This window comes from Pithys albifrons, chromosome 6, assembly GCF_047495875.1.
Source record: "Pithys albifrons albifrons isolate INPA30051 chromosome 6, PitAlb_v1, whole genome shotgun sequence".
In the NCBI taxonomy this organism is placed as follows: domain Eukaryota; kingdom Metazoa; phylum Chordata; class Aves; order Passeriformes; family Thamnophilidae; genus Pithys; species Pithys albifrons.
The window spans coordinates 56238277-56253610 of NC_092463.1; the positions used below are offsets into that span (position 1 = coordinate 56238277).

The window sequence follows — 15334 nt, forward strand, 5'->3', positions numbered from 1 at the left end:
TCCCTGTAAAACAGAAGTGCAGCTGCTGTCTTCCCCAACATGCCTTTAGCTAGTCCCACTCCCAAAGGACATGCATCTCTAGACACCTGCTATGCAGCCTGACAGGACTCTGAAGACCTCCAACCCACTGTTTGGAAACCATAATTAGCCCCATGAATAAAGAAAACTCTATATAACAGAAAGTTTAGGATATGAGCAAATTCTGCACTCGGGTTTCATTTCAATCCTTGGATTAAAAGTTTTCATACAAATCCACTCTAATTAAAGATGGTGGGAGCTTTGGATATCTAGACATTTGTATCACACCAACCAGCTGCAGATAGGCTCCACTTCTCAGGATTTAATCTGCTATATTTTAAGACCCTCGCTGTCAAACACACCGATATAGGATTTCAGCTTCCTTTCAACTTCTGGCCAAAAGGCTTCATATCACTGACTTGGGCTGCAGTATGAGTAAGCAGGTATTCTAATAAAAGAAAGATGAGACTTGAACTTCTCCTAGGCTATGAAGATTGGAGGATTGTGCCATATAGCTCTGAGCGTCTCCAGCTTTCCTTGAAGCCTGTGGCAGCAACCCAAGATCAAGCCTTCACTCACTCAGAATGTAATTCTCCTGGGATTTTCAATAAGGTCTATTTTTCACTTCTGACACTGCTTCTATGCTATTAATGTTGGGGTTCCTGCCAAATATGTGAGGCTTTCCTCTTTTTATCCTTTTTCTCTTTTCAAAAAAACCAAATCCCACAGTGGTGGATTCAGTTTTTGTTTGGTGGGGGTTTTTTGTTTGTTTTGGTTTTGTTTTTTTACTTTGCTTTTTGGGTTTTTGTTTGTTTTTTTTTTAATTGATTGGTTTGCTTTGCTATTTTTACCTAGAACCTTTCATAGTCCACAGTAGAAGTGCTTCAGCAAAGCCAGATCATGCCCAGCAGTGGCCGAGCAGCATGTTGGGAGACTGGATACCCAAAGCACAGAGCTCTAAGCAGTAAGCAACTTGACAAGTCCGAGGCTGTGTCTCTGAGTACTACATTGAATCCTGACAAGTTCCTTAGGAAAAACAGACCACAAGCTGTCAAGAGAGCTAAAACTCCAGGCTGAGAAAAGATACTTAACTTTTCATGCTCAAAGTTTAAGAAACACTGCCAAAAACAATGACTGATGCTGGTACAAGCAGGAAAGAAATGAAATGGAGGAATAGAAGACTGAAAATAATAGGGGATTTGTCATAACAATGGGGGATTTAAATTTTGTAGTTAAGATTTTTTAGTTCAATTAGTATCAGTTTATACAGTGTCTTCTACTTAAGATCAACTAGCTGACCAAGTTTTGGAGTTAAGAGTGCATTTTCTCATGATAAATAAAATCAAGTCATGTTTCCCTGCTAAAACAAAGTACATAGGATTCAAAGGTTGCCATGTATTACAACAAGAAACTGTAGGTAACACAGCTTCAAAAAGGTGTCTGGACCAAAGCTTAGGCTGATGTAAATCATCTTAGCTTTAAGAAGTTAATTAAGCTACTAAAAATCTGATTTATGGTGAATATTCCTAGTAGAAGTAACAGACTCATTTGTTTTCTGCATATAAAACACATCCAAATTAACTTTATTTATTATTTTCTGTACTAATTAGTGACACATAAGTCTCAAGTCCACACTAGATGTAAAATATATATGTGCCATTATAACAGCAGCCTTTGCAGATGGTAAATATTAAATCATTAAAAAATTATGACTCTTCAGTCATTAATGGCCAGTCAACAGGAAACACTGTAAATGTGGCCTTCTGGTGCTATTCTTCCCACTGAAGAGTCAGCTTTTGACAACTGACTTTATAAGCACTCAGTAGAAATGCATGCAAGGCATCCACAGTAATCAGCTGCCAGCAGAGTCTACACCCACCTCAGAAGCCCCATGGGACTCCCTGGGACTCGTTTATAAAGTAAAGGATAAGATTGGAGGCTCTTTACAATAACAAGAGACTTACAATGCAGTGGCCACTGCAGCACAAGGAGCTGGTGATGGATGGAGCATCAGTCTTTTCCCAGTGACAAGTAAATGAGGCAGACACAATCTTACTTTTAACACAGTTGTCAATTTTTACGCTAACCTGAAAAATCCCTTGTGCAAAAAGCACAGCAGGCACATAAATAATCAATCTTTTCACTTGTTGTGTGTAATACCTGCATGGTTTTGTGAGGATTTAGATGTTGTGATAACTTGGTTGCCACTACAGAGACTCAGGCTATAGATACTGTCCCTGTTTCTGCCAGGATCGTTCACTGTATTTTACAACACTGTGTCAATTCTTGTTTATATCAATGTTGCTGTCACTTTCTTCAGAACAAAGTTCTAGAAACTGTCAGATCAGACTGATTTTCTTGACATCCCCTGAATTTTCTTTTTATTTTCCTTGCACTGCACTTGCTGCCTTCTCTCTCCATTGTTTTCATTACAATTTCATACTTATGCCTTAGCTACAGTTCACGCTATATTACTAAGCTGAGCAAAGAGATAACAGCAAAATAATTTTTTTAAAATAGCAACATAACAAGTACTAAACAATTCAGGTGCCTCCTACAATGTTATCGTTCAGACCTGTGCTGGGCCATTCTGATGGAAACCCACCATTTCCTTAGATCTCTCCATCTTTCTCTGGGGCTGTCAGGAAAGCCTTGCTTCAAAGAATAACACACCTCCTTTCCCTGATGCATGCACCCAACTCTAGAGCTTTTTCCATATTACTTTAATTTAGGTTCCTTTCTCATACTGCATATTACCACTCGCGTTTTTCCATCAGCTTAATTTGTACCTTATTTTATTTTCTGTCATACAGGACATACTTGCTCAAGGGAAAAAAAAAGCATCACTGAAATCTTCTTGCTTTCTAAAGAGATTTCTGGCCTCTGGACCTAATCTTGTTGCCACTGTCAGTGTCAGAATGTGGTCAGGGGTCATGTGAATTTACACTGTCCATATCCAGTTCATAGTCTGTTTAAGTCCTTTTCATTATTTTTTGTTCAAATAAGTTTTAAAGCATCCTTATTTATTCATCTATGAATTTCAGTTATTCACTTGAACTCCTCACAAAGGCTTGATTCAAGTTAGGCCAGCATTACGATGATCTACTGAGAACACAAAAGAAAAATGTGGAGAAATGAGTCAAAGAGACAAATGTCTTCAGGAAATTAAACAAAAGTTCAAAAGAAAGGCTTTGGGAATGTTTTCTGCAAAAAGGAAATCACAACTGGACAGAATGAGGCTGGAGAATATAATAATCCCATGGCCTTAATTCAGTAAGGAATCCATTATATTTGGAAAGTAAATTATACCTTTTACATATGGATTCGTAGCTACATATTCAAACCTTATTGGAATACAAGCCTGATATAAAAGCTGAAATTAACTATTGATCCTATACAAAAAGAACAGGTAAAAAAGATCACCTGGTTAGTACATTTAAAGAATAGACTTAGAAATCAAACAATTTCATAGTAATACTGGAAATAATGAAAGTTCTGTTCATCGAATACTGAGAATTCATTTGTTATCGTTTTAATCTGCCAAAACATTGTACTGCAATAATACATCCTGATTTTGTCATCTCTCAGTTCAAAGTGGTTTCTGACACTTTTAGAAAGCTCCCTATGATGTATTTCACTGGAGAAAAGGATGTCACTAATCTAAACACAACACATGGATCTTGCCTATGTTTGCACACAGAACTTTTGATTCTTACAAACTTCCGAGGGAGCGTGTTTATAGGGTGGTAGGATGAGAGCACACACTTCATATTCACGGACAGGAACTCACATAACTAACTGTTCTCCAGCTCAAACCATAAATAATTAAATTCAAGCCCTCTCTTTGTACCTGCAGGAGTTGCCTTACAGAAATGCAGTGCGCACTGTGAGCACATGCGAGTCAGACATGTTTGCCAAAACCTAATGCCAGGTTGATCTCTTTCTTATGTTGAGAAACCATATTACTCACATTGCCAGCATGAAAACAGATGTTTGCTTTCTGCCTAACTAATGTTTCCAACTCCAGCACTCCAGGGCCAGCTCCCAGCAAAGCCTGTCAGGAATTTTGTCATTGATCTCAGCAGACAGCAGTTTCTCTACTCGGCCTGTAAATAAAAAAAAAACCAACATAAGAACTTTTCACTAGCCACCACCTTGATTATGGCCAGAAAGGTACAGAACCTTCCCTGCATGTAAAAGTGACCTGAAGAAGAGGTCATCTGAGTACTTATATGAGAAACTCTGTATCCTCTGTGTTACTGGGCCACAGTGCTTACTTACTCGTAAAGAAAGGTATATTCTAAAGGATATTCACAAGTTGGGCTGGGGAGGGAATCAGCAAGAGTATTTGAAGTAGTTAAAAGCCTTCATGATAAATCTCAAGAAGATCATGAATGACCTAATACATCTATGTTAAGTTTAATTGTCAAAACTGAAGAAACAAACACCGTGAGATCCTCATGCACGTTCTCAAGGGATAAGTCGGTCAGCTCCTCATTCACTCTCAGGCAGAGCTCCATGCACTCCAGTTGGTCACTGACATAGAGGTGACCCCCTCCTCATCTCCCCTTCCTGTCCTTCCTAAAGAGCCTGTATCCTTCCATTTCACACTCCAATCAGAGCATCCATCCCACCACGTCTCAGTGATGTCAGTGTTGTGTCCCTGCAGGCATGCACACGTCTCTAACTCCTCTTGTCTATTCTCTATGCTATGGGCATCTTCCTAAAGGCCAATTTACTAGTACAAGTGGCTTGAATTCCTGTGTACTGCTCTTCACATCTCATGCTGACCTGTGATCCCTCTCCAGGCTCTGGGCATCTATTGCTGACCCTGGCATCAAACTGGTAGGAATGGGATGGGTTGAGTTTCCCCTCCCCAGCAACTTTAGTTTAAAGGTCCTGTTTACTGACTTGGCAAGCCTATGAGGGAAGATGCTCCTCCCCTTCTCTGACAGAGGGATCCAAACAGCCCCCCAGCAGCAGACCACACATCTCAGGGCTGCTAAACCCCTGGTGTGGCACTGGTCCTGTAACCATTTTTTGATTTGCCAGATTGGACTGGCCCTTTCAAACTCCTTCCCTTTGCATGGGAGAATTGATGAAAAAACTACCTGGGTTCCAGAGTCACTTAACACCACTCCCAGGGCTGTGTAATCCTTGTGGAGGCTGCTAGGACTGCTCCTGGCTGGATCACTGATGCCCACATGAAACAACAGCAGCAGTTTAAATACTCAGTGAACTGGATGAGGCTTGGCAGTTTCTTGGTGACACCCCGAGATGAGCCCCCAGTAAGCAGCACTCCTCTCTAGAGGAATGGAATATCACTATACCTCACTCTTGGTTCCCTTTTTGATCAATGAGGACTAAGGTTTCAAGCTAAGACTAAGCTAATAGAGTACATTTAACATTCTTTGGAGGAGGATGGTTATAGCCATCATTTGAGTTGCTTTTACTTGTATTTCCCCCCAAAGCTATGTAGTGCAGTTCCATTGACTTGCTTAGAATCAAAGGTTTGTATATCTGTTATTCACATGATAAAGAGAAAAGTTGAATTCTGCTTTGTTCTACTATTTCTGCTCTTCTTCATTTATACTAAAAGCATTCAGTAAAAAAAGAAAATATGAAACATAAGGTGTAAATGGAGAGGGATTCTTTTCCATTCTAAGAGTCGGAGGCACATAATGAACAAACTAAATCAAATTGTTAAAGACTCAGTTCAAAGATGAAAAGCTGGAAATCTGTATTCTTAGCACTGATCTTTGCTGTGCCCCTAACCTGCTGCATGGCATTAGTTAAGCCTTCAAAGCAGGAAGAGTTTCTTCCCATGCATTTACATTACATCTAGAACACCAAGACTTCCAGGCTGTACTTACATATAAATATACGTTTCATTGTTTTCTTTAATGGCAGTCTATAGATGTACCTGCACTTTGAAGGCACAGCAGAGGGATTTACCCATGCAGCCCCCACTGATTTCACTGGAGGAGAGTTTCCTCCTGACATACCTGTTTGTAGTTTGGGTGTGTGCATATTAAAAAAGAAAAAGTTGGATGAAGTAGTCAAAGCAGTATAACCCAGTACTGGCAACTATTATGCAAACAGACCACACCACAGTCTTCCCAAATGGATCACATAAGCATGTAAGTATCATGTAAAATGTGAAGCAAGGAATGACTCCAGATTTCCAGATATGTCAACCATACTAATTGCATGGATGGCATTCAAAAGCAAGACAGAACCCATCAGGTGCAAGAGACAGAAGGAAATGGACCAAGGGTTCACAGACCTTATTGCTTACAGAAGCAGTTCAAGAGTTTATTTTGTTTCTTACAAGTCATCTTTATCAGAAGTGCCAGTTCCTTCAGTGGCTTCAACAGAACACCAGAAAGTGTGTCTCATGTTTAAAGCTTCTCAGGTACAAACCGAACAACTTTCTTTCAAATTAAAGTTTAAGACTACAAACTGTTTTGACTAAAGTCTGCATACTGCTGCTAATAGAGAGGTAGTTTTTTGAGTGCTTCATTCTATGTATGCTAACTAGGGATGATTTGATTATTCCAAATGATTTGGTTATTCTGCTTTATACTATCAGGAAAAACCAGGTACAAATGAAAAAAGCACCCATGAGAGAGTGACCTGTAAGCTCAGGTAGCCCCTTCCCTGTTCATTGATCTGTAAAGGTGAGCAACCATTGCAGAAGTCTGTAACACTGCCAATCAAATTATGTCCCAGAGCTTCATCCAAGTTTGTTGAGGCAAAATGTTACAAAGCAACAAGTATAAGGGACCAAGAGCTAAACCTTACAAAATAAGATTAACAGGAATGTAGGAAGAGAAGCTGGGAAACCAGCATTGCTGTTCAGCATCACAACAAAGAGTAACCTCTCCAGACAGTGATGGCTCAATACATTACCAGTTGCAGCCTGCCTTTACTCATCTCACCTGGGCTGTAGTCTTTTGAACTGTAACCTCAGGAAAAATAAGTAAATTGTTCTGAGAGTGATCTAAAAAGTAAAAGCGACTTCACTGTGGAAAAAAATAAAAACACCCTGAATACGAATCCATACACTTTTTCCATTTAAATGCGTTTGAAAGAAAGTAATTCTGTGTCTCAAATACAACAATCTAATACTTCCCCCATATTACTGCAATATGAAGTATGGAAGCAGAAAATACATTTGTATGTATTTGCTTTAGGTTCAAAGGATTTAAGATAAAGACTTGCATAATCTTATTTATTAAAATATCAGGGTTGCAATTTCATTTTGGTAGTTCAGCTCAAAAAAAAAACCAAAAAAACCCCCTCACTATCCAACCCTGTAACAGGAATGCTGTTCTTATCACAACAGGCTTGGTAATTTATTTGCACACCTCAATGAAAAAGGAGGAAGAGAAAGAACTTCATGTGAAATGCCAAAATATATCTGATTTCCTGTCGCTTGGCCTTGTAATTCTCCTGCAGTAGATAAAAATAAACTAGTCTATACCTGGGTTTGAACTTTTCAATACAGCCTAAAATATTAAGCTCATAAATCTCCTTTTGGGGCTTAGGCAGCTGTTAGGAGTATCATCAACTTTGGATTTTTGCAATTTCTAAAACAAACCAAAGAAATATAAGCCATGCAGTAATTTTTGGATTGCATTCTGTCAAGGAAGTTTGTGCCTCAGAAAAACAGCGTGCTGTCAGCTGTGTATTGATATGGCAGTATAAAAACAGCCTCTGCATTACATGAGACTCTGTTTACCACATTTTTAAGCTTTAAATTATGTGATATGCTTGTTTCAGAAATCATTGAAAATCTCATACATCACTGTTCTGTGGAGAAGGGAGCAAAGAGAGGAATGAACAGTACTTCCCTTCAATTTGATATTTTAGTGACACCCCCTCTGCACATCACTTGAGGCTTGCTGGTCTGCAGGCACAGTCAACTGAAGGAGCTTTGCCTTCACCAGGGAGGAGACATCTGAAGAAGCCTGTATGCCACTGCCTTCTATTGCTTCACCAGAGGTATGTATTGCCTGCTGAGTTTGCACTTTTGTTCTATCACCATCTACAGTTGTTGAACCAATGTATTCTTCCCCATCTCCCTTTCTCATGGAATAATTAAAGGAAGGAAAGGAGAGGATGGAGGTGGAGCACTAGGCAGTTCAGATCAGTGACTAATGGTACCAGAGTGAAGGAACCTGATTTCCTTTGTGACATTGCCACTGCCTCACTACATAACCTTAGGCAAGACACTTGATTCCTTTATGCCATAGCATTCTTATCTTTAAAATGAGATAATAGCACTGCTTTAGGATCCTGTGAGGAAAGGAAAAGGGTTGCCTGCATTCAGTTACCTTTTAGGGTTCAGCACAGCAGGGCCCAAACTTTGCTTCAGATGGAGCTTAAGCACAGAAGCATTTCAAACTTCTGAAGCATTGCTGGTAGTTTCTGGAGTTTGCAGACAGACTAAAACAAAACTCCTGAGGGTTAAACTTGAGATCTGACAATGTGAATTTCTAATGTCATCTTTTTAACCATGTACTATATATACGTTCATCTAGTAGACATATCCTACCTACCAAAACCAAGTGTTTGTTTACTTAATCTTAGTCTTACAATTACTGCCTCAGACCAAACTGCCAACATCTTCATTCTCTCTGGCAAAGCTGCCTTGGGGGCTCCACTGGGGAGGCAGAGCCAGTTTTCCATACACAGAGATGTGGTCAAGGAAAGATGGAAAGATCATCTTCCAATTTCATTGCACAAAGCCGGGCTTGGATGCTGGATAGATACAGGCAGTCAGACAAGTTGGAGCAGCTTGGCCTGTGGGGAGCATAAGATGTTTCTTCACATCACACCCTGCTCTTCCTGTACTGCTCTTTACCAGAAGAAAGTAGGTACAGACATTCTCACAGGAAACACATGTAAAATAAGAGTAAAACTAAATGGAAACAGCAAGGAAACACCAGTAAAGGAGCTGTAAAATTTCTCACTGCCTCATTAACCCTTATGCTGCATCTGCTTCTGCAAAAGACAACATGGCATGGTTGGAAATTCCAAGTTTCAGCCAGTCTGATGAAAGAAACAAGGCTATTCTTTTCCTACTTTTCTGGAGCTGTTTTTTTTTTTTGTTTTTTTTTAATCTTGAACCTTCCAGAGGCAAAACTGAATCATACGGTCCCATTTCACATCCCATTCCTGTTCACCACACTGTCATTCTGGAGCAGCATGAGCTGTCAGGTCTGTCCCAGAGTCCTGAAGACCCACTTTAATAAGGTAATTTTGTTCTCTTACAGGACTGACATTCCTGGATCCACCTTCCTCTGCCCTGGAGTGAATGATACTTTTCAGCATAATCAACACACTGAACAAAAAGCCTGCACACCTCAGGAATAAGTGTCCATCAGCAAACATTTTCTCCATACAAAGCACAGCAGCCTAGCACTTCTGATATATCATGAGAGCAAATTGCCTTGCCTCTGGAATTGGCAGTGCCAGATTACCACTGGACAGGAATACGCAACTTTAACGTAAGGTGGCTGTGGTCAGGAAGCAAAATACACCCTGCTACCAACACTCCTGTCTTGTGTGCCCTTATTTCAACACGCAGTGGCCACCTCGGTTTGCAATCACTTAACCTGCAATACTACAGGAAAGGGACGTTAGCTGTAGGTGCGTGATCCATGTGATCTTTAGCTCCAGGAATGCTGGCATTTGGTGGTCCCTCAGCCCACTTCCTCACGGGACAGGAGGCTGCACGTCAGAAACCACCATCATAATTAGCTGCCTTACGCAGCTAGAGCAGAAGGCAGGTTTCCTTCCACAGGACTCGTCTTTCCATGTAAATCTAGGAGAAGCCAACGCAGCAACTGCCCCCACCGAGCCTGTTACTTTAGGGGAAAAGAGGACGTTAGGCTGCATAATTGTTAACTCGCTATTTCGTGTGCCCCAGCATCACTGTTTCAAACAGCAGAACTACAGCAGTAAGGCTAAAATGCCACAACACTGTTCTGTTCCACTGACTGGAACACAAGGCTTATTCACATAAAAACCCTCTCTACACAGCACACCAACTTTATTGGCTTCAAAACTCCCCCAGAAGGTATAGATCAGCCTTCATGTCTGAGAGAGGTTTCTCCCTTTACCCACTGTAATACATTTTTAGCCATGTAGAAAAGCCTAGGTCCGTGAACCCGGCAATGAAAATCAGTGCCACAACCCTGTGCTTTATTACCATTTTTTTACATCTCCTTATTTTAATCCGCACTCGGAGACCGATCCTGTTCCCATCAAAGTACACAGCAAGCTCCCATTAAAATCTGGCTCAGCTAGTATTTTAATAACACTTAGACATTCCCGTCCTTTGCATATTTCATCTGCGAAGTGCTTTACAAACATGAATTTCCTAATTACAGGCGGATGATTTACTAAAACTGGAAATTCCTCACTAGTTCTGGCTTTCCCTTTGAAGCTCCAGGATTCGCTCTTATCCCTCAGCAGTTTGGAAGATCCCCGACGCCGCTCGCTCGTTCGCGGCAGTGGCGGGGCGCGGAGAAAGAAGGCACGGAGACGGAGGTGACTTGCTCCGAAGTTTCCGCGCCGGCGGATCCCGGAGCGGAGCGTGATCCGCGGGGGCGCACACGTGGGGAGAGGGAAAGCCGGCGGCAGCAGCGGCGGGACCCGGCACAGCGCGGGCGGCGGAAGGGACGGCGGCGGGTCTGCACCTCACCGGGCCAGCCCCCCCGCCCCCGACGGCCCCGCACCGGGCAGGAAGGGGTGGAGCGGCCGGCGGAGCGCACGGGCGGGGTGCCGCGGGCGGGGAGGGGAGGGCCGGCATCCCGGCCGCACTGAAGCCGGGCGGACGGGCTGTGCTGCGCCTCCGCTGAGAACTGCCCATGGAGCGGCTGCCCGGCCAGCCCTGAGCCCTCAGCCCCGGCCGCCCGCCCGCAGCCACCCCCGATGGAGCCCGAGGAGAGGAAGATCTCGGTGTGGATCTGCCAGGAGGAGAAGCTGATCTCCGGGCTCTCCCGGCGGACCACCTGCTCGGACGTGGTGCGGGTGCTACTGGAGGACAGCCACCACCGACGGCAGCGTCCGGCGCCGCCCGAGCCCGGCGGCGGGATGCTGTCGGGGCCGCCGCACTCCTACTGCATCGTGGAGAAGTGGCGCGGTTTCGAGCGGATCCTGCCCAACAAGACCAAGATCCTGCGGCTCTGGGTGGCGTGGGGGGACGAGCAGGAGAACGTGCGCTTCGTGCTGGTGCGCAGCGAGGCCTCGCTGCCCAACGCGGGTCCGCGCAGCGCCGAGGCGCGGGTGGTGCTGAGCAAGGAGCGCCCCGGCCGCGGCCTGGGGGCGGCCCGCGCCAGCCTGGCGCTCACGCAGGAGCGGCAGCGGCGGGTGGTGCGGAAAGCCTTCCGCAAGCTGGCCAAGATCAACAAGAAGCGGCAGCAACCGCTGGCCCGGGAAGCCTCGTCGGCGGAGAGGATGGAGACACTGGTGCACCTGGTGCTCTCGCAGGACCACACCATCCGGCAGCAGATACAGCGGCTCCGCGAGCTGGACCGGGAGATCGACAGGTACGAGGCTAAGATCCACCTGGACCGCATGAAGAGGCACGGCGTCAACTACGTGCAGGACACCTACCTGGTGGGCGCCGGGGAACTGGAGCCGGGCCAGCCCTCCGCCGGCCGCCCCGAGGAGGACTATGCCAGGAAGTGCGAGGAGGTGCTGCAGCTGCAGGAGCAGCGGGCGCAGCAGGAGGAGCTGCTGGAGCACCTGGCCGCCGAGATCCAGGAGGAGCTCAACGAGCGCTGGATGAAGCGGCGGCGGGAGGAGCTGGAGCTGGCGGCGGGACCTGGCCTGGCCGACACGGACTGCGACACCACGGAGCTGAGCGGCGGCGGCGGCGAGGGCGAGCTGCACCTGGAGCATGAGCGGGTCAAGACCCAGCTGAGCACTAGCCTCTACATCGGCCTCAAGCTGAGTACGGACCTGGAGGCCGTTAAGACCGACCTGGACTGCACGCAGCGGGCGTGGGAGGACAAGGAGCGGGAGCTGCAGCGCCTGCTGGAGACGCTGGGCACCCTGGACGTGGCGGAGGCGCCGGCGGAGCCGCGCGGGGCGGCGGGTGGGGGGCGGCCGGTGGCGGGGGGCGGCTGGGTGGAGCAGGCGCGGGCGCTGCGCAAGGACTGCGCCGACAACGACGAGGACTCGGACACGGGGCTGAGCTCCATGCACAGTCAGGACTCGGACTCGGTGCCCGTCTGCGAGTCCCTCGTGTAGCGCTCGCCCGCTCGCCCCGCTCCGCCGCAGCGACACCGAGAGCGGGGCGGCCGCGACCCCGCCGGGCAGCGCGACACGGGCGCGGCGGGGCGCCGGGGCACGGGGCGGTGTAGGGCTGCGGGCAGGTGTGGGGCAGGCGAGGAAACTCCCGGCACAGGAGGCAGTCACACAGAGGAAACATTTTAATTTGAGCTCTGGAGTTTAGACTTGTTCTGACTAGTCATCCGCGGGCAGCGTTTAGGCTGACTCGCCGGTACTTTTATCTGAGGAAGAGAAACCCACAGCGTGTTTGTGTTTCATTCACGTCTGGGATTGCTCGCTCCTTAAATCCTGCCGCTTGCTTCCCTCCGAAGCTTTTCTTGCCGGGCCTTTTAATTCTAGGGCTCCCCACGATCTCCCCACTGTAGTACAGGCAGCGCTGGGTAAGCTCTTCAGGAGCTAAAGACCAGGACGTGAGCTCCAGAGCAGGAATCAGTATTTCCCGAACAGGTTCTTGGCACTGCACAGGCAGATGGTGGGTTATACGGGCTGTCATTTACAAATATACCCGGCTCCTTTACAGTCACTGAGACTAAAGCTGCTGATAATTTAAACACTACGGAGGAAAAGAGATGTCAGTACTACTGACACTGGGATCTCCCGGGGCGCAAGGTTTTGGAAGGTACTGCAGTTCCTTTTGGCAACAGAAAGGGTGATAAATCACTTCCTTTTTTTGTTTTGTTTTTGAAGAAAAAACTAAATCAAAATATAGGTTAATATGTTGTATTAACTCTGCTCTGTGTAGTGCTTTTTCTTACGCATAGATAAGAGTGCTTTGTTTAAAGGCATACTAAGAAATCTGTTAGTATCAATGTTCATTTGACAGTCATTGAAACTAATTAGCAGTGCCTGTATGTACACAGCCTTCAACTACATTTTCTCACTAAGCTAGCTGATCTTTGGCTGAGCTTGGTTGTAGATAAACAAAGTACAGAATACGCTTGGGCTACCATTTCTAATAATGTAGTTCATATCAGGCCAAGAGATGCAATGATAAAAGCATGACTCAAGCCCTTCCTGCACTACAGCTTAATCTTTTCAGTTATTCCAATAAAAAAACAAGCAGTATCAGCTGTAACATGCATTTCACTTAACTGCCAAATCTTCCTCTGCAGCTTAACTCTTGCCGAAAATATATGATCTGCTCTTATAATAAGAGACATTAAGGATTCTTGTGTTCCAGAGTAATTGCAGAAACAGTTTAAGCAGTGAGAGACCAGAGAATGTTCAGTCAGGTCTGACTGATGGTGTGAACTTTTTAAAACTTCTGAGGTTATTATTTATGTAAGGTTATTTATAAAAGTTTTCATTTAACAATAGGAAAGTACAAAAAATAGGGTACTCCAATAGACCAGTTCTTTATTTTCTCATTCAAAACCTTGCAGCCTTCTCACCCAAAGACTGTATTCCACTTTAGCAGTATTGTTGCCGGTAGGGATTCTGATGGACATCAGAAACCAGACGCAGCAACAATTCAATGTGAAAGCAATCAGAGAAATACTGTTTTCGGGATTTGCAGAGGCTGTACAATTTTCTATATGCTATCATTCTTGATAAATGTTATTCCACTGAATGGGTCTCAGTTCTAACAAACTGTGGTTTATTTTAAATGCTGATGATACAATTGTTTTTCATATTTTAGTCAACCTTAGAAAATATTTAAGAACCTATTTTTAGAGCTAATAAAACACTTAAGAAGACTAAAAAAGTTTTTCCAATTGAGTGTGATTTTAAAAAATAATCTATCAGGAGTGGGATTTTGTTGTGTTGTCTTCTGTGCAAAGCAAGTAGACAGAGTAAGTTGGGGGGCACAGGAGTCACATTGTTGCCCTGCATAAAGTTAACCAGTGCAGATGTAATGGGTGGGTGATGCAAGTACTTGGTGACAGCTTCCCCAGGGACTGATGGGAGCAATAAACCTGGATTGGCTTGACGTAAGCTCTCCCATTAGCCACACCAAGCAAATAAAAAGCACATTATAGAAATAAGCTGCAACAGGCTGTACATCATTAGACTACTGATAGAAGCATCAGGTATTTTGTGAAGCATGAGGTGAAGGAAGCCAGGAAATTCAAAGTTGCAAAGCAAAGTCTGCCTACTCATTCTTGGCTAGGAAAAGTCTTAAAACCAGGACAAACTCACTTTTTCTCTAGGGTGCTGAGGGCCATGCTTGTAGGGCACCGTGCAATCCTTGATCTTGGCTTCTCGGTACCCCAAATTAGACACAGTAGATCAGGACCCTGCTGAGCTGTTGGCCCCCATCCCATGAGGACAGGGGTAAGAACGCTGCAGGTGGCACTGTAGTCACAAGGTTTTGGTGGAAACTGCAGTGAATTCCTAAGGAGCACATTTGATTTTGTCCCTATATTGTGCAAGTGAAATTGGGTAAATTTATTTGATATTTAAGCAGTTACAAATGCAATTGCAACAGGCTCACAGCCTGAATTGAAACATCTTCACAAATCCCTATCACTCTAAAAACATTAAAACATTAGTATAGGAGAGGAAATCACTGTTTGCATTGGATCAGGTACTTCTCCCTTCCCTTCTTCTGGGATTGTATATCCTCACTTAGATAACAGAGACAAGCCGCAGGATGCTTGGCTTAGGAAATTTGGCTCTGGGATTTTGCTGGGCATATAGCCAAGGGTTAGGAAAGCTGATTCAGAATCACAGGTAGAAGGGCAGGATTTTTGTCTTCTTTCCAGTTCTGAGAGAATGGGAGAGAGATAGCAGCAGAATAAAACCTGGCCAACCTCATGACAAGTCTCCCTTCCGGCAGCACCAAGAGAAAGGTGCAAGCTCCAATAAACACAGGCTCTTGTTTTTTAAATACTATTTTTTTCTATCTTTCAGAGTCAACTCCAGTCTAATCTTTCTCTCAATCTTTCTCTCTAAGAACAGCAGATACAGATAGCCATGGATTAAATAAAAAACTAACACCGTTATGAAGTATTTATATAAATCTGTGTATAGTACCAGGTTGCCCTATTTATCCAACACTTTACCT

General features: G+C 44.6%; 1 protein-coding gene and 1 long non-coding RNA gene across 2 annotated transcripts in view; one reads left to right on the top strand and one right to left on the bottom strand.

The window, feature by feature from the left end:
• Window positions 1–3809: 3809 nt before the first annotated feature.
• LOC139673719 (uncharacterized) overlaps window positions 3810–15334 on the bottom strand; it is a 57785-nt gene continuing 46260 nt past the window's right edge. Inside the window, exon 3 of the long non-coding RNA XR_011698186.1 lies at window positions 3810–4124. This is a non-coding gene — a long non-coding RNA (uncharacterized lncRNA). The remainder of the gene's footprint in view (window positions 4125–15334) is intronic.
• On the top strand, window positions 10828–14019 carry RASSF10 (Ras association domain family member 10). The gene has a single exon (XM_071559518.1). The coding sequence runs from the start codon at window positions 10963–10965 to the stop codon at window positions 12283–12285; it is 1323 nt and encodes a 440-aa protein (XP_071415619.1). The 5' UTR covers window positions 10828–10962; the 3' UTR covers window positions 12286–14019.

Coding starts and splice junctions, on each gene's coding strand:
- RASSF10 (XM_071559518.1), top strand. CDS start 10,963: ATGGAGCCCGAGGAGAGGAAGATCTCGGTGTGGATCTGCCAGGAGGAG.